This window comes from Rhinoderma darwinii, chromosome 8 (assembly GCF_050947455.1).
Source record: "Rhinoderma darwinii isolate aRhiDar2 chromosome 8, aRhiDar2.hap1, whole genome shotgun sequence".
Classification (NCBI taxonomy): domain Eukaryota; kingdom Metazoa; phylum Chordata; class Amphibia; order Anura; family Rhinodermatidae; genus Rhinoderma; species Rhinoderma darwinii.
Window position 1 is genome coordinate 3,206,365 of NC_134694.1, and position 27,300 is coordinate 3,233,664.

Genomic DNA, 27,300 nt, shown 5'->3' on the forward strand with positions numbered 1-27,300 from the left:
CCTGCAGTCACCACTAGGGGAGCTCACTACACACCGATACATACAGCTCCTATAGAGAACATAATAACATTCTGCTTCCTGCAGTCACCACTAGGGGGAGCTCACTACATACAGATATATACAGATCCTATAGAGTTACATGATCACATTCTGCTGCCTGCAGCCACCACTAAACTTTTTTTTTTTTTTCTTTTTAAATTAAATGGGGATTGGGATCAGTCACCAAAAGACCAAAAGTAATTGTTATCCCTGTTAGTCTGAGAAGTTACTTTCATACCCCCCCCCCCCCACCCCTGCAGCAGTAATGTGTTTGTGATCTGGCACAGGCTCAGTGTTTCTGTGTAAACTTCCATCCTTGCATATGGCACATAAGATTGGAGCAGCCGTCGTGCTAATTTCCTCAACGCAGCTCAATCATGGCTGTTCTGTGTGATCCTGCTGCGATATTCCTCTTCATTCTGCAGTGTGTAGGTCTCGTTCCCAGCCCCGGCAGACAGAGACGCCTGAGAACAGGTGGATTGTTCTGTTATTACCACATCACAGCGTGGCAGCATTTCAATGTTTGCAGACGGTAGCGTCTCGCGGCATATGACACCATTCAGAATAATCACGCATGTCTCCGGGAATGATTCCCCACCGTTCACAGCAATAGTAAAAAATAATAATAATTATCATGACTTCGGAATCAGGAGGAGTTTTTTTTTTTTTTTAAGATGTTTTATTAAATTTTCAGAAGAGTAACAATGCCACATAGAAAATACAGTTTACAATATAGATGTACGTTGCGAAAGTAGATCAAGAAAATGATAACATAAGTATTACATGTCTTAATGCAATCGGTTATCACGTAAAGGTGAATATAAAACTGTATAATCCCCAACAATACAAAGCAAAACCTTACATACAATCCCTCCTCCCACCCCCTTATACAGATGAGTTTCAGGTTTACATCCAATGAAAAAACTTGAAATACGAGCTTTGAAGTGCAGATAAACGTTTGACAAACTTCTGACCTGTCATAGTGATATGTCAGAAGTATGGATTGGTGGGGGTCCGAGCACTGAGACCCCCACCAATTGCTAGCACGAAGCAGCTGAAGGTCTGGTGTGAGCGCTCAGCCGCTTCGTGTCTGTTCGGCTTTTTCCGGAAATAAATGTATCGGTGTATGGACTCAATAGAAAGTCTATGATCCCGCACTCTGATACATTTATTTCCGGAAAAAGCCGAACAGACCCGAAGCGGCTGAACGCTCACACCAGACCTTCAGCTGCTTCGTTCTAGCAATTAATGGGGGTCTCAGTGCTCAGACCCCCACCAATCCAAACTTCTGACATGTCAGAAGTTTGCCAAACGTTTAGCTTCACTTTAAGAGAAAGTCAGGACCGTCGATTCCTTCAGACATTTTATTGTTTCAATCGACCCAGTGAGTCCGCAATTTGTCTAGATAAATACCATGTAATATATTGGAAGGGCGTCCTTAAATCTTCAATTTTTTGAGATGATAAATACTTGCAAACAAATGTTTCCCATTTTTTGGAAAAACTTTGTCGCATGGGCATCAGCACTTCGTTCGACTTCAGGTCTATCCATCTGGATATATTTTTTTTATCTGTGATATGATTTCCGTCAGAGAAGGAAGTTGTGAGTGAAGCCAATGGTTAAGTACGCAACGCTTGGCAACCAACAATAAGGCGTGTATTGCCAGTGGAGCGTCGCAGTTGTTTGGCATTGAATGAAACAATAAAGCCATAGGGTCATTGCCTATTTTTATCCCCCATGTATCTTCTATCAACATAATGATATCGACCCAGAATTGTTTTACATCTGGCCATGTCCACATGCCACGAAATAAAACAGATTTAGAAGTATTGCATCACGGGCACGCGGTGGTCTGTCTGGGGCATTTTGATTTTGTGGGATATCAAAGTCATAGATTGCTTTATGTATGAATTTAAAATGTGTTTCTCTCCAACGTTCGCTTTTTTGACCTTCTCCCACCCAACTAATATCCGAAGTGACATTTCTCTACACATTCTCGTTGAACGTCTCGAAGTCGAGACTTCAGGAAGGACATCAACCAGGAGTTGTTTTTAACTTTTCAATTGCTGGATTAAACAAAATTGTTTGGAAAAGTAGTAATTTTAAAGGCAAAGCCGCCTATAAATAACATTATTGCATTTCAATGGCATGGTTATTGTGTTGGAATCTGAACCGGTCTAGACGTTTCATACCATAGCACCATGGCCCTTTAAGTGATTTAGCAATGGTTGAGGGTCTAAGATCACTGACCCCATTAAAGGGAAGCTCTCAGTAGGTTTGGAGCTATGAAACCCCCACACTGCTGTTATGCAGTTGGGTTATAGCGCTCCAAACCTGCCTAACAAAAAAACGTTTAGGGGATTCGTTCACACGTGTCGGGGCACCGTTCATGGTTTACATCGTAGCGTTTCATCAGGGGAACCCATGAACGGGATCCAAACGGAAACCATAGGTTACCATTTGCATCACTATTGATTTCAATGACGGATCCGGTGCAGTATGACATGTCAGAAGTTTGTCAAACGTTTAGCTACACTTTAAGGGATGTAGTGATGGTCGGTGTTAGTTGATTTTTCCCAAAGCAATAGAACAGGTTGTATCATTTCTATCATTTGGTCCTCCAACAACAGGAGGACAGCAGTGTCCATTGTGTGTGCCATTATGTATCCTGCTAATTGCAGAAGTATAAACACCTCTATCCTGCATCGTTGTAATTAAAATTACATTCAGCGGTTTTTAATGCTCTCCACAAGTTCCACATGGCCATAGATAAATTATATAATTCTGTCTGCCTGCAGCCACCACTAGGGGGAGCTTACTACATACTGTTTTATTATTGACTTCAATGTATAATGAACGACTAAGCTCTGCCTAGTGGTGATAGTAGACAGACCTGCATCATGTAACACAGCTTATATGGCTATAAAGAAACCTTTACATTTTTTTCAGAATTTCAGATTCGTTTAGATTAAAAAGAAAAAAATATGTCCAAGGATGGACATGCACTTTAAAAGGGTCTAGTAAATAGGGCTGAGCATTAATACCAATCTAAGGCATGGTCAGGAGTAGCGCGGTTTCTGGAAAAACAATCAACTTATTTTTCCAAATCTCAGACAACCCCTTAAAAAAAAAAAATGATACAACCTGATTGGCTGTTGGATTTGACAAGAAATTTACATGCATTGTCTGTCAGCCCCGTGCGTGTGTCATGAGGATGGATAGTGACTATTACAATAATGCAATGTGAAATAGCCCCAAATAATGACTCCGTCTCTCCAGTTACATCACAGATCTATGCACCCTGCACCCCTCCGTCCATAAATCTATGGCCACCAACCAGTGAAGATCAATAGGAACATCTCTTTATTTTGCCTACATCCAGTGCCGGGTACTTGGTGGTGATGGAGCATCTGTTCTGAAAAATAATCCTAATAGCAAGGGAGGGGGATAGAGATACCGGGGTCTACTACATGAGTGATTACCATCTCCAGGGAGCCTCTGGCTAATACAGCTTAATGTTACTGAGTAGCTAATAGTAGCTGACACATTGCTAAGGGAGACAGATCCTGCAGATCAATTAACTAATTAACTTTCAAGTCATTTTCTCAGGACAGGCGATCATAGCAGAACATTGTCATTTTTGTTACAAACTTGCGTAATAAATTCTGTTGGCAATATTTAAACATAACCTACTCCAGTCTCTGGTAAATAAAGCTTAATCATTGAATTATGAAGTTCTGCAACTTTCTAATGGATACTTTGTTTCAATTTATCACCACTTAAAGAGCTTTGCTTGCGGTCAGTGAATAGGAACATTCTAGTTTACGTTCAGAAGCTGAAAACATGTACAGATCTAATACTTTGCCAAGCTGAGCATGTTACAATTGTATCTAATCTATAGCAGTGGACTCTAAAATGATACATGTTAACTATTAGGACAGGAGAGAAATTGCACTTTTTTTTTTTTTTGTTAATGTATCCAAAGATTGTCTAGAGTGGATATAATAATACAATGAGCCCCAAGAAAGTGGTGGCTCCTGGCAATCCTCTAGTTATCCGTTTACAATTATTTTTGTCTGAGTTTGGACCTATTAAATCAGCAGCCTTCGTGGTCGACAGACGTAAAAATTTCCTTCTAAACTACTACTACCAGGCGATTATATTAATGGCCTTTAGTGCAGCCACTTGACCTTGCCCAGTGTTTTCACCTACCTGTGTGTGACTGACTACTCTCTCTAAGGGCCCTCATTACCTACACTTCATATACCTCAATGTTATGGTTTTACAAGGTGTGCAAGGGTTAATTCTCCCCTCCCCACTCCCATCCTGTCCTTTAAATTCCAGTCAGGTCATCCTAAATCTGAGCCGCGCATTTTCAGTCTCTGGAGGTCTGGCTAAGCAGGAATGCACTTCACAGTAAAACAGCTTTTTGCAAAACAGGCCAATACATTCCCATCTCTCCTCTGCTAAGATTTAAATCAGTACAATCACACGTCCCTTCCCATAGAGCAATTCTGTGCCCTGCGCTACTTCATTCCCATTAATAGCTGCACTTATCATTGGCTGCTAGGCAAATATGTCCTAACAGAAGAATCAAACTGTGCATGCTCGAAAACATGAAAAATCTGCTCTAATGAATAGCACATGGTGGTAAGAGGCCCCAACAAGAAAGAAAAATACATCTGACTGCTCCAATAAAAACAGCAAACTGTCTCCTGCTAGAGCGATCCAATGGGACTGCGAGCGGCCATTAAAAAGAGGCATTCAGCGATCACTTAGCTATTAACCCCTGATAGGCCAGAAGGGTCTAAACTGCTCTATTATCTTACAGTAATCATGCTTAAAATTAACACAATTACTTTCCCAGTGGGCGGTGGAGACGAAGATGGAGAGTTTTGGACAAAAAAAATCATCTATATAATGGAAGAGGACGCTCTTGTTGCTGATAAAAGAAAAATAGAGACGCCATTTTTGGGGTTTACAGCGCATTTTTGTTACTTGCAGTACCACTTTTTACCATTAGTATTTCCCATAGACCTCATTACAACAGCTCCCCCAACTCTAAGCTTTAATAAGGAATATACCCCAAAAACATCTGACTTCTCGTATAAATCACCATTGCAATGACCAGCGATTGAGAACTTGATCCTGAAATTCTTGCAAATTAAATTTCTAACTTTTTTTTTGAATTTTTACTAGAATTTTGTTTTGATGTTTTTTTTTTTAATAGGCTCAGTCAATATTACATCTTCTGAGCCACGCGTTTCACAGAGTTCATTCCCAGCTCCATTCCATATTGATGGGGTTAAGTGAAGGTCCGTCGATCACATGTTTTAGATGAAATTCCCCCTTAATATTTTATATCTCTCCCCATAGGCCACACACCACAGAGACCCCTACAATTTGACCTTTTCCCACTTTGCTTCTCTATTTCCCTTTTACATGAAAGGATTTAAATAGAAACTAGTGTTCGTCATACAATGCCTTTCTGACCCCAGGGTAACCTGACCATGAAATCTGGAGTTCACAGCCCCGGCCTTGAACCCTGCTCTGTGTTTTCATTTGGCCCCTGTATTTCCTGAGGTCAGGATGCCACAGCTCCATTAGCGAGAGGCATGCATAGGGATCATTTGCCAAAAATGACATCCTGGGAAAATCGTGATGAATTTATGAATTGGGGAGGTTGAGGGAAGACGCGGTGGTGAGAGGCCGGCCTGCAGTCTGTGGTGTCCTGCTGATCGCTCGCTGGGAGTAAAAAGCAATGCTACAGTATATACAATAAAGAAGCACTGCGCGGGCCACCATGCACTCACTGTACTGGCCCACGTCCAAGGGACCTTGTCAAACATCAGGACATGTTGCTTTAATAGAATTAACTACTAAAATATCTTGAATTTGTGAACTTTATTTCAGAGTCATAACTGTGAACTATATATTATACAACCGTATGTACCACTGGGAATCAGAGATCGAACACTTTATATGTCACTGGGCCCCGATGTATTTGTGGGACTGGACACTGTATAAAGAACCCGGTCATAAAGACCAATAGTTATCATGTAAATGTAATAGTCTCCAGGAATGTGATGATGAATTTACCACCGGCCCACCAGGGAGCAATCATGGTATATACCAGTGGGCAGGATCACCTTGGCATTATAATATACATACCACCAGCCAGTATAGTCTTACTATTGGTCTATATATTATGCTTAGGTCACTGAATATCAGGGGATGTATGATCATGAATTTACCACCGGCCCACCAGGGAGCAATCATTCTATATACCAGTTGGCAGGATGACCTTGGCATTATACTATACATACCACCGGCCAGTATAGTCTTACTATTGGTCTATATACTATGCTTAGGTCACTGAATATCAGGGGATGTGTGATGATGACTATACCACAGGCTCACCAGGGAACAATCATTCTATATACTAATAAGCATGCATTGGTTTATATTATAAATATCACTGGTCATTCTAGCCTGAGCACCAATGGGTCTGGACTTTAATTCTATTGAGTATCAGGAAATGTAGAAGATACCACCGGCCCACCAGGGAACAATCATCCTATATACCAGTGGATGAGATGACCTTGGTGTTATAATCCACATATGATCGGTCATTCTAGTTTTACTTTTGGCCTATACTATGCTTGTCACTGAATATCGGGATGTGTGATGATGGATTTACCACCAGCCCAGCAGGGAAACATAATTCTATATACCAATAAGCAAGAGAGCCTTGGTTTTATGTTATCACTGGTCATTATAGCCTGAGCACCAATGGGTTTGGACTCTGCATCTGTCAAGAGTATCAGGTAATGTAAAAGATCCCACCGGCCCACCAGGGAACAATGATTCTATATTTGAGTGGGCGAGATGACCTTGTATTATAATCTACATACCACCGGTCACTATATCCTTACTATTGGTCTGCACTATGCATATGTCACTGAATATCTGAGGATGTGGGATAATGAATATACCACTGGGCCATCAGGAAAATGTTATAATATAAAACCAAGGCCCTTATTGGTAAATAGAATAAATATCACTGGTCATTATAGAGTGAGCACCAATGGATCTAGAGTTTGCGTCCATCAAAAGTATCAGGAAATGTAAAATATAACGCCGGCCCACCAAGGAACATTCATTCTGTATAGCAATGGGCAAGAGGACTTTGCTAAACCATAATGTACATGCCACTAGTCATTATAACAGAGTCTAGATTCTGCATTTGTCATAGAATATCAGGGAATGTGACCATGAATTTACCACCGGCCCACCAGGGAGCAATCGTTACTATATACCAGAGGGCAAGATGACCTTGGCATTATATTATATATACCACCGGTCATTATAGTAGTCTTATTGGTCTATACTATGCATGTGTCACTGAATATCAAGGGATGTGTGATAATGAATATACCACTGGACCACCAGGGTATATACCGGTGAGCAACAGGATTACTATATTGCATCCTAATCCTCACTGACTATCATATATACATGCATATAGGTATATGCCACTGGAATAAGGAAATATGTCTGTACCACTGGGCACCATGACCATACTGTTGCTGTACATGCTAGTGGGCACTGTATATATCACTAGCACATTCCCCTGTATCGGAAGTGACTAGATTTTGCTATAATAACCCCATCTGATTTGCATAAAGAAAACTCTTGCATATTATTCCAAAATCGCCGTCATTAAACATGTGACGGACCAGCATTGGAGTGTCCCCGGACCCTACAATATTTATAGCCAAGGAGCCCATATCTTAAAATGAACTTGCAGCTTATAAACTGGTTAGTCATGTAAGGCCTTGTTCACACAGCGCAGATTTTGCATGCATGTTTTTTTCTTTTTTTTCATGCCAAAATAAGAATTGGATGCAGGAGAGCAGTCCTATTAGACCTTCCTTTTATATATTTCTTTGTTTAAGTTCCGTTCATGGTTTTGGCTTGGAAAATACTGGCAAAATCTGCACTGTGTGAATATGGCAGTCTGTTAATGCAGTACTCCCTGCATTCTAGACTAATGGGAGTTAATTACTATGGTAATCGGCTAATGTCCTGTTCACCGCGAGACGATCTTGGCTTTTTTTCCACTAATTTGCAGAAGTTAATAATGCGCCATTAGAGGCTTGAGAAGTTTATTTTGTGCTAATAAAGCCGTGGAAACGTCGGCCGAATGGAAACTTTTAAAGAATTAAATCTTTATGTTCGTCTTAAGAAAAAAAAAAATCGCCTTGACTTTACATGAAATAAAGATGAATAAAATGAGGTCATACTCAGCGCCGATGCCAAGAGTCTGATTAAATGAACTGCTCGAAAATCTGTTTACCATACTAAGAAAAAAAATAATAATTCGGCCCTCCCAAACATTTTCCATGGTTGCTAAGGAACCTCACGGAGAACGCTCGCTCCTAGGAATCTGCTGTGCCAGAGCTGCCAGTCCTATACATATTCATACCACATCCGTCAGTGGAAAGGGGGGCGATTAAAGCAATAGGCGCAGCACAGAACCCCCCCCCCCCCCCCAGTATAGGGTGTCCTATTATCAGCAGTGACGTAGGTAATGGCTGCCAAGGGGCTACTTATTTTATGAATCCATAATCACATCTGTCTGAGTGGATGACTGTACGACAGGTTAATATAATCTATTGCTCCCTGTTATCCGCCATTTCAGGCTAGGAAGAGGCTAAAGGTAGGACAGGTAAATAAATACAATCCATTTCTCCCTGTTATCAGCCATGTAAGGCCGGCTATAGGAGAGGTGAATACAGTCTGTTGGTCCCTGTTATCAGCCATTTCAAGCTGAGGAGAGGCTGTGGCTGTAGTATTCTTCAAAGAGACGAATGACCGTGTTGAAACCTCCCCAATGATCCAACACTTATGTCACATATCTCCTGTGCTGCTAACCGCTAGACCTTTACATCATATGTGACTGATATCAGCCGCTCCTCTTATATCACTCCAGTACTATTATATCCTCCAGACATTACATCATATGTGTGACTGATATCAGCCGCTCCTCTTATATCACTCCAGCACTATTATATCCTCCAGAGACATTACATCATATGTGTGACTGATATCAGCCGCTCCTCTTATATCACTCCAGCACTATTATATCCTCCAGACATTACATCATATGTGACTGATATCAGCCACTCCTCTTATAACACTCCAGTACTATTATATCCTCCAGAGACATTACATCATATATGTGACTGATATCAGCCGCTCCTCTTATATCACTCCAGTACTATTATATCCTCCAGAGACATTACATCATATGTGACTGATATCAGCCGCTCCTCTTATAACACTCCAGTACTATTATATCCTCCAGAGACATTACATCATATATGTGACTGATATCAGCCGCTCCTCTTATATCACTCCAGTACTATTATATCCTCCAGACATTACATCATATGTGTGACTGATATCAGCCGCTCCTCTTATATCACTCCAGTACTATTATATCCTCCAGAGACATTACATCATATGTGTGACTGATATCAGCCGCTCCTCTTATATCACTCCAGTACTATTATATCCTCCAGAGACATTACATCATATGTGACTGATATCAGCCGCTCCTCTTATAACACTCCAGTACTATTATATCCTCCAGAGACATTACATCATATGTGTGACTGATATCAGCCGCTCCTCTTATATCACTCCAGCACTATTATATCCTCCAGAGACATTACATCATATGTGTGACTGATATCAGCCGCTCCTCTTATAACACTCCAGCACTATTATATCCTCCAGAGACATTACATCATATGTGTGACTGATATCAGCCGCTCCTCTTATATCACTCCAGTACTATTATATCCTCCAGAGACATTACATCATATGTGTGACTGATATCAGCCGCTCCTCTTATATCACTCCAGCACTATTATATCCTCCAGAGACATTACATCATATGTGTGACTGATATCAGCCGCTCCTCTTATAACACTCCAGTACTATTATATCCTCCAGAGACATTACATCATATGTGACTGATATCAGCCGCTCCTCTTATATCACTCCAGTATTATTATATCCTCCAGAGACATTACATCATATGTGACTGATATCAGCCGCTCCTCTTATATCACTCCAGCACTATTATATCCTCCAGACATTACATCATATGTGACTGATATCAGCCGCTCCTCTTATATCACTCCAGCACTATTATATCCTCCAGAGACATTACATCATATGTGTGACTGATATCAGCCGCTCCTCTTATATCACTCCAGTACTATTATATCCTCCAGAGACATTACATCATATGTGTGACTGATATCAGCGGCTCCTCTTATATCACTCCAGCACTATTATATCCTCCAGAGACATTACATCATATGTGACTGATATCAGCCGCTCCTCTTATAACACTCCAGTACTATTATATCCTCCAGAGACATTACATCATATGTGACTGATATCAGCCGCTCCTCTTATATCACTCCAGCACTATTATATCCTCCAGAGACATTACATCATATATGTGACTGATATCAGCCGCTCCTCTTATAACACTCCAGTACTATTATAAGATGTGCACTTTGCCCTTTAAAATAATAGTTGATGGGCACCAATATATCTGCCATTAGAGCTTGAATTAATATTGATAAGAATGGAAAATGCTCTTAACACTTTCCCAGTCTTCTGAGTGGATCTCTAGTTTTTCTGTGATACTTTTCCTCTACCGCTACATCACTAGGCAGATTTGCCATTCAGGAGTCTAGGAAAGTTTGGACTCTACCCTATGGGGATTGTGTTGCCGGCCATAATTCGGGTAAATCTCACGGGCAGCGTTCCGTCCTGCAGCTGCTGGTATAATCATTGCCTTCTCTCTGACAACTACTGCCCTCATTATTTTCAGGCTTATACCGTTCAATAGGATTACTTAACGTCATCGCACGGAGCCGGTTTGACTTTAAGGATTTGTGTCCCTTTAAGACACTTTGTCATCATCGCCCCAATTAAAGGCGTACGGTTCGACGTGAGAGTTAATTTATCTCGGCTCGGCGCTCAGTGATCGATACAGATTCTTCCCAGAGGGACGGACGCCTCACGAGCTCATGAAGAATTCTTGCATTTAAATGAAGGGACTTCAAAGGAGGTTGCGTAATATAAGATCCAGCCGTATTTATGTAGGACAGAGAAGAAAAGCCATTGTTATCCGACTGCAGAAGTTTTATGTAAAATAGATTTCCGCCCGGAATTTATCTGCTATTAACCAGTTCATGGCGTCCGTTACGGGGCTGCTGGGATATCCGCATCTTCAGATTCTTATGCTTTATCTTAAACTTTAATAGGATTATACTTAGGCTGAATTTTGTAAATCCCAAAATCTTCTTAATGTGTCAGAAATTCCCTGTGTCTCCGCGTTCAACAATGAGCTTAGTTTTATTACTGTAGACGTAATTGCTGCCATTTAGGACTATCGGTGTAATATTGGGTATTCACAGCAGCACAGAATATTTCAGGAGAGTAGTGTTCTGATCTTGAAAGAGGCCAGAGACTGAGAGTTACATAGTGGAAGGAACAGGGTCCCCAGCAGCACAGAGTATTTCGGTAGATTACTGTGCTGAACATTTTGAGCGATTTGGTAAACATAATGTTGGGCAACAAGTCCCATTATGATGCTGATCCTCGGGTAGTTGTACATATCATGTCATGAGGTCCCCACGAATCGTTAACCAAATCATAATATAGACTTTCTAATGATGTGTAGTTCTGGTGAGAATTGAAGCCCTCGAATTAATCCAGCAGTTTTTCTCCTCAGCCTTTCCTCCATCCTTTACCCTGCTTCATCTCTCACCTCAGGTTCTCTCCTCTATAAGTTGTCACTCTTCATATAAGAACATTTCAGAAAATCTAACCGAAAATCTGTTCTATGATGGTCGCCACCTGTCGCTTGTGTCCTGTAAGAAGAGAACACTGGACGCGGATGAGCTGGACCTGCCATGGGAGAACTTCTGAGGAGTCTGGGAGATTAAAGGAGTCTGAGAAAGTGTCTGCGGGATCCTGGTATATGGGATGGATACCAGTAATATAGGGCAGCTGCGAGGGGGCGTCATTTATCATGTATGGAGGCTGCTGGGGGTGACATGAGACGTGGCCCTCTGATAAATGAGATTGCAGAGCGGTGGCTCGTCCATGATAAATCTCTTCTAAGTGGCGCAGCCCCCCCCCCCCCCCACAAACTAATAGCAATAAAATCCCCTGGACAGACGCTCATAAAGTGCAGACAGTAAAGGAACGCATCAACCCTACAAAATGTGGATTTAGTCCCCTGACTCCTGGTGATGAGCTGCGACGTGGGAAACTTTACGTTTATTAATTCTTTACTATAAAACCTTAAAGGGTCGGTCCAGTTTATGTAAATAAAGTGTCACCATCCGATCATGAGCAGGTCTGCAACTTTTTGATAGACTTTTTATGTAAATTCCACGGCATTATCAAGATTTCTGCTTGCTGTCAGTGAATGGGAACACTCTAGTTGACATCTAGAGGCTGAAGATCTGTACAGACTTTATAATATGAAAACAATTGTCTATAGGCACCTTTTTATGGTTGTTCAAGTTAATGATAAAAAAATATATCTACCTGCAACCAATAGAGGGAGCTCTCTGAATATGGATTTTTATAGTCCTCTTGAATGCATGTAGAAATCTGTATGTAACGAGCTCCCCCTAGTGGCTGCAGCAGGTAAACAGAATCAAATAATTTTTAATGATAGTGTGGAGGGTGGGGGGGCATTGTTTAGTCCCAGACCTTTTAGTAGTGGTGGGGTTTGCCTTTATGGTAGGTATGTCAGTGACTGGCACCCTGGCTGGGGCCACTCACTTTATTCAAGACAATTCGCCAGTATACTGATCCCCATTTCATTATCAGAATTGATTAGTCTTCATAAAGAATTAATTCCAACAATTATATTAGGGAACTGCTCATCGTGCAATCTCTTAATATAATAGTTAAAGTAGTTCCAAAGCAAAGGCCTTGTTCACACAGTGCAGATTTTGCATGCATTTTTTTTTTTTTTAATACTAAAACCAGAAAAGAATCCAGGAGGGGAAATACTTGAAAATTTTCCTTTTAGTATTTCTTCTGTTAGGGGGACATTCCTGGTTTTGGCTTTAGAAATAAATGCAAGATCTGTATAAATTCTGCTTTGTGTGAACAAGGCCTAAAGCTTAAGAAGGGGGGAAAGAGAATGCATTGTTGTAAAAATGCCAACATATTTGCCAGGAATGAAATCCCAAACTAGAGAAGGGTGTAACAGCAGAACATCGCGGATCAGCTAACACCATCCCAAATCTTCAGGATTTAGACTGTACAATCATTTCTCTCTTCTCAGCCTTAATTAATTTTGCAGCAGCACAAAAATCTCCAGAATGTAATTTTAAACACGACTCCAGAAATAAACAGGAGATAAGTCCGAAACCCAGTAAGCTGCCCCCACTATATACCACTCACACATGCCCACCCTTAATATAGCTACTATAATACTGCCCCATATGTGCAGGAATAAAACTACTATAATACTTCTCCCTATATACAAGAATATAACTACTATAATACTGCCCTATATACAAGAATATAACTACTACAATACTGCTCCCTATATACAAGAATATAACTACTATAATACAGTCCCCTATATACAAGAATATAACTACTATAATACTGCCCCCTATATACAAGAATATAACTACTATAATACTCCTCCCTATATACAAGAATATAACTACTATAATACTGCTCCTATATACAAGAATATAACTACTATAATACTGCTCCCTATATACAAGAATATAACTACTATAATACTGCCCCTATATACAAGAATATAACTACTATAATACTGCCCCCTATATACAAGAATATAACTACTATAATACTGCCCCTATATACAAGAATATAACTACTATAATACTGCCCCCTATATACAAGAATATAACTACTATAATACTGCCCCCTATATACAAGAATATAACTACTATAATACTGCCCCCTATATACAAGAATATAACTACTATAATACTGCCCCTATATACAAGAATATAACTACTATAATACTGCCCCTATATACAAGAATATAACTACTATAATACTGCCCCTATATACAAGAATATAACTACTATAATACTGCCCCCTATATACAAGAATATAACTACTATAATACTGCCCCCTATATACAAGAATATAACTACTATAATACTGCCCCTATATACAAGAATATAACTACTATAATACTGCCCCCTATATACAAGAATATAACTACTATAATACTGCCCCCTATATACAAGAATATAACTACTATAATACTGCCCCCTATATTCAAGAATATAACTACTATAATACTGCCCCTATATACAAGAATATAACTACTATAATACTGCCCCTATATACAAGAATATAACTACTATAATACTGCCCCTATATACAAGAATATAACTACTATAATACTGCCCCTATATACAAGAATATAACTACTATAATACTGCCCCTATATACAAGAATATAACTACTATAATCCTCCCCCCCCTATATACAAGAATACACCTACCATAATACTGCCCCTATATACAAGAATAGAATTACTATAATACTGCCCCTATATACAAGAATATAAGTACTATAATACTGCCCTCTATACACAAGAATATAACTACTATAATACTGCCGCTATATACAATATAACTACTATAATACCTCCCCCTATATACGAGAATATAACTACTATAATACTGCCCCTATATACAAGAATATAACTACTATAATACTGCCCCTATATACAAGAATATAACTACTATAATACTGCCCCTATATACAAGAATATAACTACTATAATACTGCTCCTATATACAAGAATATAACTACTATAATACTGCCCCTATATACAAGAATATAACTACTATAATACTGCTCCTATATACAAGAATATAACTACTATAATACTGCCCCCTATATACAAGAATATAACTACTATAATACTGCCCCATATATACAAGAAAATAACTACTATAATACTGCCTCCTATATACATGAATATAACTACTATAATACTGCCCCCTATATACAAGAATATAACTACTATATACTGCCCCTATATACAAGAATATAACTACTATAATACTGCTCCTATATACAAGAATATAACTACTATAATACTGCCCCTATATACAAGAATGTAACTACTATAATACTGCTCCTATATACAAGAATATAACTACTATAATACTGCCCCTATATACAAGAATATAACTACTATAATACTGCTCCTATATACAAGAATATAACTACTATAATACTGCCCCCTATATACAAGAATATAACTACTATAATACTGCCCCTATATACAAGAATATAACTACTATAATACTGCCCCTATATACAAGAATATAACTACTATAATACTGCCCCTATATACAAGAATATAACTACTATAATACTGCCCCCTATATACAAGAATATAACTACTATAATACTGCTCCCTATATACAAGAATATAACTACTATAATACTGCTCCTATATACAAGAATATATCTACTATAATACTGCTCCTATATACAAGAATATAACTACTATAATACTGCCCCCTATATACAAGAATATAACTACTATAATACTGCTCCTATATACAAGAATATAACTACTATAATACTGCCTCCTATATACAAGAATATAACTACTATAATACTGCCCCTATATACAAGAATATAACTACTATAATACTGCCCCCTATATACAAGAATATAACTACTATAATACTGCCTCCTATATACAAGAATATAACTACTATAATACTGCTCCTATATACAAGAAAATAACTACTATAATACTGCCCCCTATATACAAGAATATAACTACTATAATACTGCTCCTATATACAAGAATATAACTACTATAATACTGCTCCTATATACAAGAATATATCTACTATAATACTGCCTCCTATATACAAGAATATAACTACTATAATACTGCCCCCTATATACAAGAATATAACTACTATAATACTGCCCCCTATATACAAGAATATAACTACTATAATACTGCTCCTATATACAAGAATATAACTACTATAATACTGCCCCCTATATACAAGAATATAACTACTATAATACTGCTCCTATATACAAGAATATAACTACTATAATACTGCCCCCTATATACAAGAATATGACTACTATAATACTGCCCCCTATATACAAGAATATAACTACTATAATACTGCCCCCTATATACAAGAATATAACTACTATAATACTGCCCCCTACATACAAGTTTATATCCGGGCCATATGTCAGACAGTTTGGCAGCGGCCGGGATGATCTGTGTCATATATGATGTGCGGTGGAGTCGGGATGGACACTCGCTCTGAGGTATTACTAGCTGAATACCCTGGCGTTTGTTTTTTTGTCAGTGTTGATGATTAGGAAGCTTATCTCGTTTCTCTCTATGGAGTGAGTTAATAACCGCCTTTTCTCACTAAATCTTCATTCTGGCTGCTGACAGTTCAGCTGTCAAAATATCGACACCCTCTCAAAAACACATCCAGATGTTCTGTAGATCGGGAACCCCAAGTCCGGTCCTACAACTTTGCGCGTCAGATAAGATCTCTGTTCCTTTAGAAGAAACATTAAACCTGCGGCCGATCGTCTCTTCGTTCTTTGTGCTGGGGGAAGAATTGTCCACTGATCGTTTCTCCCCGTATATTTGCATCTTGTTTGTAACGCCGCATAAAAAATCCCATCGGCCGATGAACGAGCGTTTGCCAGTGTACGGGGGTCTTGAGTCTATGACGTGTGATGCTGCGCTGCTAAGGCCTTATTCACATGACGTTTGTGATCGGTTAGTGTCCATAGGGCTCCATTAATTTGACTAAAGCTAAACGAGTGTATTTTTGCCTTCTGTCGGGCTGGTATCCTTTTTTTTTTTTTAAAGGTATAAAATAGTAGTAGACTATACTATCCATGCAACCAAATGGTGCAAAAATAAAGTGTAATGTGCTGCGTACTTTATCTAACATGAGAACCTTTGGGTGATGTGTGGCATTTGTCACCGTCTATGGTTAACATACAGGTCGGGAGCTTTTCTCGGCGTATATGTGAAACATAGGCCAAAAACGTCATGTGAATGGGGCCTAAGGCTCTGTTCACATCCGCATCGGAGGCCCCATCAGGTTCTCTTCTATTGAACGGCGCTATTCTTCCAGTCAAAATGACGGACATCATGATGGGCCCTAGTATAAGTCCATGGGCTTTGTCGGCTGTGGTTGGTGTCTGGTGTGTGACGGATCTGGCTATCCTTCAATTTTGTTTTCTGCTCCTATGATTGAACAGAAACAGAATTGTCAACGCAGATGTGATGTCATTGTCATTGGCAGTATCATGTTCAATACTATCTTCTGAGTCGATGTATCCAAGCCTAACTTGTGTGATACTGTCTGCTGAGCTGCTGTATCTAAAACTATCATGTGTGATACTGTCTGCTGAGCTGTGTATCTAATCCTATCATGTGTGATACTGTCTGCTGAGCTGCTGTATCTAATCCTATCATGTGTGATACTGTCTGCTGAGCTGTGTATCTAATCCTATCATGTGTGATACTGTCTGCTGAGCCGCTGTATCTAATCCTATCATGTGTGATACTGTCCGCTGAGCTGTTTCTAATCCTATCATGTGTGATACAGTCTGCTGATCCGCTGTATCTAATCCGATCATGTGATACTGTCTGCTGAGCCGATGTATCTAATCCGATCATGTATGATACTGTCTGCTGAGCTACTGTAGCTAATCCTATCGTGTGATACTGTCTGCTGAGCCGATGTATCTAATCCTATCGTGTGTGATACGGTCTGCTGATCCGCTGTATCTAATCCGATCATGTGTGATACTGTCTGCTGATCCGCTGTATCTAATCCAATCATGTGATATACTGTCTGCTGAGCTGCTGTGTCTAATCCTATCATGTGCGATACTGTCTGCTGAGCCGCTGTATCTAATCCTATCATGTGTGATACTGTGTGCTGAGCTGCTGTATCTAATGCTATCATGTGTGATACTGCCTGCTGAGCCGCTGTATCTAATCCTATCATGTGTGATATTATCGTCTGAGCCGCTGTATCTAATCCTATCATGTGTGATACTGTCTGTTGAGCCGCTGTATCTAATCCTATCATGTGTGATACTGTCTGCTGAGCTGTGTATCTAATCCCATCATGTGTGATACTGTCTGCTGAGCTGTGTATCTAATCCCATCATGTGTGATACTGTCTGCTGAGCCGCTGTATCTAATCATATCATGTGTGATACTGTCTGCTGAGCTGTGTATCTAAGACTATCATGTGTGATATTGTCGTCTGAGCCGCTGTATCTAATCCTATCATGTGTGATACTGTCTGCTGAGCTGTGCATCTAATCATATCATGTGTGATACTGCCTGCTGAGCCGCTGTATCTAATCCTATCATGTGTGATATTGTCGTCTGAGCCGCTGTATCTAATCCTATCATGTGTGATACTGTCTGTTGAGCCGCTGTATCTAATCTTATCATGTGTGATACTGTCTGCTGAGTCGCTGTGTCTAATCCCATCATGTGTGATACTGTCTGCTGAGCGGTCTATCTAATCCTATCATGTGTGATACTGTGTGCTGAGCTGTGTATCTAATCCTATCATATGTGATACTGTGTGCTGAGCTGTGAATCTAATCCTATCATATGTGATACTGCCTGCTGAGCCGCTGTATCTAATCCTATCATGTGTGATATTGTCGTCTGAGCCGCTGTATCTAATCCTATCATGTGTGATACTGTCTGTTGAGCCGCTGTATCTAATCTTATCATGTGTGATACTGTCTGCTGAGTCGCTGTGTCTAATCCTATCATGTGTGATACTGTCTGCTGAGCGGTCTATCTAATCCTATCATGTGTGATACTGTCTGCTGAGCTGTGTATCTAATCCTATCATATGTGATACTGTGTGCTGAGCTGTGTATCTAATCCTATCATATGTGATACTGTGTGCTGAGCCGCTGTATCCAGTCCTAACATATGATGCTACATCAAGATCTGCTTTATCTAATTGTATTGTGTGTGTGCTCTGCTGAGCTTCTGTATCTAATCCTATAATGTGTGATACAGTCTACTTTTTATATCCAGGGGTGCTTAGGTAGCAGTTTTCTCCACATAGGTAGACTCCAGTATTATGAATGGCCCCTGCTAGGTGGGGCCCCTGTTACTGATTTTGCATTATGGGCCCAGGAGCTTCAAGTTACACCTCTGTTCACGTGTGATATTGTGTCAGATCTCCGCTCATTCTCCAAGGTGTTGACATCCAGAGCAGTGAGGGTGCAGATGTCGGGTCTTTTCCTAAGTGAGAAATCTTCTATTCTCTCTTGTATATACATTACACTCTCCGACATCTCACATGCAGTATTAGTCTCTATTTTGGGTCTCGTTCTAGTTACGGGGCCCGGTATGGAGCAGCGTATAAACCTGATGAGTCTGCATAGGGCAATCCCAGCATGAGTGGTGTTCCTTACATCATTGTAGAGCAGCATTTACTTGCTTTAGGGCCACAAGGAAGATCTAGTAGGTAAAGCAGCAGGTTATTTGGAAACTGCAATGAAGCCAAGATCCCAGCCCTACCCCCATTCTGCAGTCAAAAGAGTAGCTACAGGGCAAAGGTGAAAAAGTTCAAGGGGCTCCTGAGCCTAATTATCAGCCTCATAGGAGTGTATGTGGAATAGGGAGGACGCTAACACAACAGTGCCATCTTGTGGTGAAGTACTGGTAAGACAATTCATAGAAAAATGGGACATGCATATACTCAAAAACACAAAAAACAGGCCATGCTTACTAAATGAGCAGGTAAACACAAGTTCCCAACAGGATGCAGACAAGCCATAGATGCTATAAAGGGAGAGTGCACTCATGTGCAATAACCAGTGATATCCATTCCCACTATTCTTGGGGGAAGTGGCTGCTGTGTTATCACTGCACACAACCAAAGCTTAAAAAAAATGTGCCGGTTGCACGGAGTAGCGTACCTTGCTGTGCGACCGGTGTTTTTTTGAAGCTTTGGTTGTGTGCAGTGATAACACAGCAGCCACTTCCCTCAAGAATAGTGGGAATGGATATCACTAGTTATTGCACCTGAGCACTCGCTAAGTACGGCCTGTATTTGTGTGTTTGTTTTTTTGAGTATTCGTAAGACAGAACAAGGTCAAATTCAGAAAACCCAAAGTCTATAGTTTCTAATTGAAAAAAAAAATATCTGATAATTCTTCTTTTATTCTTATTAATATTGTAATTAACTTCATATCCGCTGTATTTTTTTTATTGCAATCGAATAATTGGGTCTGAGCAAAAAAATTCCAAGAAAAACTTTTGATATGCATATCCGTTACAAAATGATTTTTTTTTTGTTTTTTTTTTTGTTTATCTATTTCTTGACATTTTTTTTTTCTGTATGAGTACATCGATTTTTTTTTTTTTTCTCCAGAAATTACTATTTGGTTGAGCACCTTCAATTACAAAATTGTTTGGTCATCTTCTAATATTGTCATGACTTATTCTCTACAAGATGGGGCTTTTATTGGAGTGCTCTTGGCTTCAGTGCATGCTGGGAGTTTAAGTTTTACAGCCATTACAACTCTGCTTTAAAGTAAACCAGCAACGATGATTAGCTGTGATTGGCAGGAGCATACACAGAAAACATAGGGCCCCATAACCAGCTCATAAAATCACTGACCCCCCCCCCCCCCCACATGAGAGCGTTGCCGATTATACTTAATTTTAAACCATTTCATACTATGTCACCACTAGAGGGAGCTCACTGCATATGTATTTATACAGCTAAATCTATATGCAGTTCACACCTCCTACTGACAGCTGCCAGCAAACGCCATGACTGTGTGGCAAGAAGCACTTTAGTGCCATACTGCCTCTCAGCATGGGCCCCATAGCAGTCTCGTGGTCTCTTTCTCTATGATGGGTACACCACAGGCTATAGGAAGCACCAAGACTGCGTAGGAGCTGTGATTTACATGGGGTCCTGAGCATTTTTTTGCTCCACCGTCAGGTTGCAGATGGAGGAGTAGAAGCTTTCTCCAGAAATATAACATACTAATCACACAGGGTCCATAAAGGACTATGATATTACCCCTCTTGTTTCTTCGCCGTGTTGTATAAATGTTGATTCTCTTGTTCCAGTTAAATTCTGCGGAGTCTTCCCTTAGGGTAATGTCCACAATGGCTGCTATCCCACGAGGCAATCATACTAAAAGGCGTCATTATGTTCTGCCATTATAGTAAAAGCGTACAATTACCCGTCCAGGTCACAGGTTGCATGTTCGAGAGGCGACACAAGGACACAGCGGCAAGTTTGAGAAAATGAGTATTCCCCCCCCATGAACTGCAGGTGGAAAGAGCGTCTGGTTGCAAAAATTTAAGTGAAAATCTTCATAAATTGCTGAGTGGTCCTGATCTTGTACAGAGTTTCACTTGCACAATATTTTCTACTCCAAGTTTATAGATAAATATGGATTCGGCAGTGGGAGCGGTTTAGTCACACGCAGAGGGTACAGGTTTTGCCCCAGCGGGCAATGCTCAGCACCTTTTGTTTGCATGTAGTATTGGAAAATTCGGATACAAATGGAGAAAATGGCAACAAAAGTAAAAGAAATTCGACTAGATCTATGTAACAAATTGTATACAATGTTTTACTGGGACATAAAAAAATAAATAAACCATCAGTAAATAATGAAATGCAATAACCAGAACCTCATACCACATATATTTAATATCATTACTAAAAACAAATTCCTCTCCTGCACCTGAACAGTAAATGGTCTAGTCCCCCCGCTTCCTGATTTGGAGTAGTCCCTACTTTATAGAGGTCGGGTATAGTTCCCATTTTTGCACTGGGCCCCTACAGGGTGTACATACTATAAAGGCAGATCATGCAGCTAGTAAAGGACTCATATGAAATAGGGGCCACCTCAGGCTAGTCCTAAACTTTTTTCCAATGGACTAGGTGGCTCGCCTAAACACAATGCAATGTTAGCAAACATCCAGAGGATAATGGGGCTGGCGCCAAAAATGTTGGGTACTCCTGCCCTGTGAAGTTCTAATGACATGAACCAGAGGGCCCTATTGGGATGGTGCATGTACACCCCTGTGGGTTTCTACGGGAAGTGACCCTGGCATGACTTGGCAGTAAGGACCATGACCTCATACAAATCCCTGAGAGGGGCATAGACATGTCAGCAGTTTGCAGCACCTTCATTATCACTGAGCTCAGCTTTAGCACCCTAATCACTGTGTATAAGGCTCCAAATGCAGGATTTACTATAGCACCAAATGACCGCCATCATTGGAAAGCAGCCTCATCTGAGGCAGGGAGGTGCCCGGCCCCCCCATCCTATGACTGGCACATATTAATAGTCCCAATGTCTGGCAGGACAGGGCAAGAACCTTAGTCTGGGTTGGTTCCATTATTGCTACTGGCACGGCGTATACAATTAAAAAAATGACAGTCTCTATTATTTACATGGAGAGGTCGGGTTTATATGGACGGTTAGCTTCACGGACGCAGTTCAGTAGGTACTTGACCGTCCAGCTGGCGGCTTTGGTATCAGTAAGGATATGGAGAGACAGAAATGTAGATGATGAAGACGTTCTGATAGCGTATACCCTGCTGTTCGCTGTGAGACGCCGCTTGTACTTTTAGTCGGTAGACCCCGGAAATGTCCAGTGAGCGCAAGGTGTAGATGATTCCGTGGCCTCCGTCATCACGGAGAGCAAAGGGGCTGCCGGAATCTTGCTCCAGGGCGGTGAAGCTTGTTTGGTTTTGGAGGACTCCCCCTTCGGAAAAGGCACTGAGGCGGACAACATCTTGATTTGGAGGTATCCCGAAAGGCAGAGTCAGCAGTTTATACTGCAAAGTATAGGGGCCACCTGAACTGCAGTCTGTTAGACATCGGCGATAGCAGGTTCTACAGGAAGAGAGAGCAACAAATCATTATACTCCAGAGCTGCACTCCCTATTCTGCTGGTGGAGTCACTGTGTACATACATTACATTACTTATCCTGTACTGATCCTGAATTACATCCTGTATTATACTCCAGAGCTGTACTCACTATTCTGCTGGTGGAGTCACTGTGTACATACATTACATTACTTATCCTGTACTGATCCTGAGTTACATCCTGTATTATACTCCATAGCTGTACTTGCTATTCTGCTGGTGGAGTCACTGTGTACATACATTACATTACTTATCCTGTACTGATCCTGAGTTACATCCTGTATTATACTCCAGAGCTGCACTCACTATTCTGCTGGTGGAGACAGTGTGTACATACATTACATTACTTATCCTGTACTGATCCTGAGTTACATCCTGTATTATACTCCAGAGCTGCACTCACTATTCTGCTGGTGGAGTCACTGTACATACATTACATTACTTATCCTGTACTGATCCTGAGTTACATCCTGTATTATACTCCAGAGCTGTACTCACTATTCTGCTGGTGGAGTCACTGTGTACATACATTACATTACTTATCCTGTACTGATCCTGAGTTACATCCTGTATTATACTCCAGAGCTGCACTTACTATTCTGCTGGTGCAGTCACTGTGTACATACATTACTTATCCTGTACTGATCCTGAGTTATATCCTGTATTATACTCCAGAGCTGCACTCACTATTCTGCTTGTGGAGTCACTCTGTACATACATTACATTACTTATCCTGTACTGATCCTGAGTTACATCCTGTATTATACTCCAGAGCTGCACTCACTATTCTGCTGGTGGAGTCACTGTGTACATACATTACATTACTGATCCTGAGTAACATCCTGTATTATACTCCAGAGTTGCACTCCCTATTCTGCTGGTGGGATCACTGTGTACATACATTACATAACTTAGCCTGTATTATACTCCAGAGCTGTTTTCACAATTCTGCTGGTTGTTATTGGAAACAGTCAGCAAGCATGCAGCCAGGCATCCCCACTAACATCTTACCTGAGCTCCTATAATGCAGATTACTGTACAGCGTCTGGTATAAAGACAATACTTCCCAGAGTGCAAATTACCACTGTGCAAACGCTGAACCAGGAGGGGATGCTAAGAGACTTCAACTCTGAAGCCTGCAGAATTGTAAATGCAGCTCCGGATTATAATATAATCTATGCTCCTAGTTGCCTCTTTTATGACAACATATTCCGGATTTTAAATAATCATTAGGAATAGCTGACTGATCTGCAGGGTTCCTAGAAGAGACATGAGACATAAGCGGTGTACGATCTGCGTGGCTCTTACCCTGGGCTGGGGCCCTTGGTGTATGATGCCGGGCATGGGGTGTCCAGACATTGGTAGCCTCCTCTCGTGTTGAAGCACATCTGGTTGGGGCTACAGTTGATTCTCTGCTCTGCACATTCATCTATGTCTTGGGGGGGGAAGAAGCAAAGACCGCATCCACTCAATGTTTTCTCTTAAACGTACAGGAAGATACAATTTGCTGGTAGGGAGCATAATAAATATTTCCTAAAATATTCTGTGCTGCTGGGAGGACCCTTCCTCTATGTAACTCTGTCTGTATCTTCCCACACGATCAGCCCACTCATCTCCTGCAATACTCTGTGCTGCTGGGGACTTTCCCCTCTGTCTATGACCTCCCAATAAGGTGTCAACACTAGTCTCCTGAAGCACTTTGTGCTGCTGTGAAGCATTGCTCTTGTCACATACAGCCCAGTCCTCACTTACACAGTGGGGTCCCATTATTATGAACAGTAGGTAATATCCAGAGTAACCGCCATGTGCAGCACGGACAGCAGTGGACGGGCGGGGAGTGATCAATAAGGTGCTGGTCGGTGGTCTCCGGTATCTGGCACCGTGCTGACTACAGAGCATCCCACATTTACTGGAGGGTACGTGGGGGGATCCATAGAGCAAACAAGACGATCGAGTTCCCACAGATGCTCAATTGAGTTCAGGTCTGGAGAATTACTTGGAGGTCCTGGTCTTGCTCTTCCCATCACTGTCGGACATTTCTAGACGTGTGACATGTCGCATTGTCTTGCTGGAAGATTCCATGTGCCCCAGGGAAGTCAATCAGAATGTAGGGGGGGATGTGATCTGCAACCATGGATTCATACCCAAATCACTTCAGAACCTTCCACATGGATGAGGGGCCCAGAGAACGCCATGAAAAGACTCCCAGACCATAACGCTGCCGCCACCGGCTCGTGTCCTTCCAGCAATGGCTGCCGGGTGTTACTTCTCTGATGTTTCTCGCCTGACGCGCCAACGTCCATCCGTTCCATGAGTCAGAAAACGTGACTCATCGGAGAAAACAACCCTTTACTAATCATCGGTGGTTCAATTCCGATTCTGCCGTGCAAATTGAAGCCTGTTTTTCCGCTGCACCTTTGTTACATAGGAGCAGTGACCGTCAATCGGCTCCGGAGCCCCATACGCAGTCGGGTTCGCTGAACTGTTGCATTAGACACACGTCTGGTAGCCCCTGGTTGATTTTCATGGTGAGCTGCTCCACTGTAGCGTGTCGTTCTGCCCTGGCGCACCTTCCTAGCCGACATTCACCTCTCACATCAATGGCGCCTGGTGCGCCACAGTTTCCACGTCGGTTATTCCCAATGCTGCCACTTGCCCACTCACGATACTTTCTCCACAGGCGCACACGAACAGCTCACAAACTGCGCTGTGTGAGAAATACCGACACCCTGGACCGAAAGCCAATAATTATCCTACTGCAACTCTGATAAATCGCCCCTTTTACCCAAGACAACGTCGAGTCATATGTGATTAGCACCCCTTAGTTACCCACCAAGCCTGCCCATGACACATTACTTCCTTCATGGGCTACACGCTGCCAACGTCGAAAGTAGGAGGTGGTCATAATAATTGGACTCCACTGTGTAGTTATGGGCTGCACTGACTACATGGCATTTACCTTCACAGTTCCTGTTGTTGGGTAGCAGCCGGTATCCTGGTGGGCACAGACACTGATAACTTCCCTCTGTGTTTCTGCATTCATGCTGGCAGGGATTCCGCTGATGGCATTCATCTATATCTGGAAGAAGGGAACGCAGCATGACCCCATGACCTACCCCAAGTGCATAGATAACACAGCGGTCCCTCGGACATTCCTCCCATTTTACCTGTACAAACCCCGTTCCTGCGGATAAATCCTGGTGGGCACCGGCCTGGGCTGTTTTGTCCGATGAGGTTGCCGTTTTGGCTGAAGGACAGCCAGGTGTACACGTTGTTCCCATGAATGCGTCCATTAGTTATCGGACGCTCAAACTGGGCTCCAGTGTTACCAATGCCGGAGCTATTGCCGAGCCTCTCCAGTCCTGCGCACGACCGCCCATCCCCCAGAAGCTGCTTGCCAGCTGGGCACAGGCACTTGTAGCTGCCGGCAAGGTTTTGGCACTGGTAAGCGCAGGGTTTGGGCATCTGCTGGCACTCATTAATATCTAGATGTAAAGAAATGTATGAATAGTATCAGAATGATAAAAGCCGCCCTCCTCCTCCTTCCAATAACCTATACCTACCCAGACACGGTCTCCCGACACCCTGGGACCTGTACCCCCGTGGACACGAGCAGCGGTATCCGCCCATGGTGTTCTCACACAGCTGGTTGTAGCGACACATGTGGGACCCATCACGACACTCATCAACATCTGTGGAACATCAAATAATGACTATTCCGCTGACTGCTTTATTACTGGATATTGCTGTTGGTGGACTTATATCCACCACCAGCAAGAGTGAATAAACTTAAACCATACAGTTCTCCAAAAATAACTCGACATTATAGATTAGGAAACTGCAATTAGAACAACTGCCTAATATATATCTAGGATGTACAAAGAAATCATAGGGCCACATTTCTAAACTCGGACTAGACCCCAGCCCACGCGAGCTTTAATTAATGTACGTCACCTTTTATTACGGTTCATCTCCGCCACATTGCTTTGATGAATGATATAATTCTTCCTGCACAAAGCCACCACTAGGGGGCGCTAAGTGCATTTGGATTAATACAGTTAGTGTTATTCCCACCTTAAAGTGATCACTTTATGATAGGTGGGGGAAGGACCTCTGGGACCGCCTCTGATCCTGAGAATGAAAGGGTTGCAGTGCTGATTTAGCGCTTTGTCCCCGGC

General features: G+C 41.5%; 2 protein-coding genes across 2 annotated transcripts in view; one reads left to right on the forward strand and one right to left on the reverse strand.

Moving 5' to 3' along the window:
• FNBP1 (formin binding protein 1) overlaps positions 1 to 27,300 on the forward strand; it is a 396,531-nt gene that overhangs the window by 81,026 nt on the left and 288,205 nt on the right. The window lies entirely within an intron of this gene.
• Positions 21,789 to 27,300, reverse strand: part of HMCN2 (hemicentin 2) — a 91,699-nt gene continuing 86,187 nt past the window's right edge. The window contains exons 86-90 of the mRNA XM_075834640.1: positions 26,686 to 26,814; positions 26,290 to 26,607; positions 26,082 to 26,201; positions 24,431 to 24,557; positions 21,789 to 23,088 (exon numbers count right to left, since the gene is read on the reverse strand). Of these exons, the coding sequence (XP_075690755.1) occupies positions 22,728 to 23,088; positions 24,431 to 24,557; positions 26,082 to 26,201; positions 26,290 to 26,607; positions 26,686 to 26,814 (1,055 nt within the window). The 3' untranslated portion in view covers positions 21,789 to 22,727. The remainder of the gene's footprint in view (positions 23,089 to 24,430; positions 24,558 to 26,081; positions 26,202 to 26,289; positions 26,608 to 26,685; positions 26,815 to 27,300) is intronic.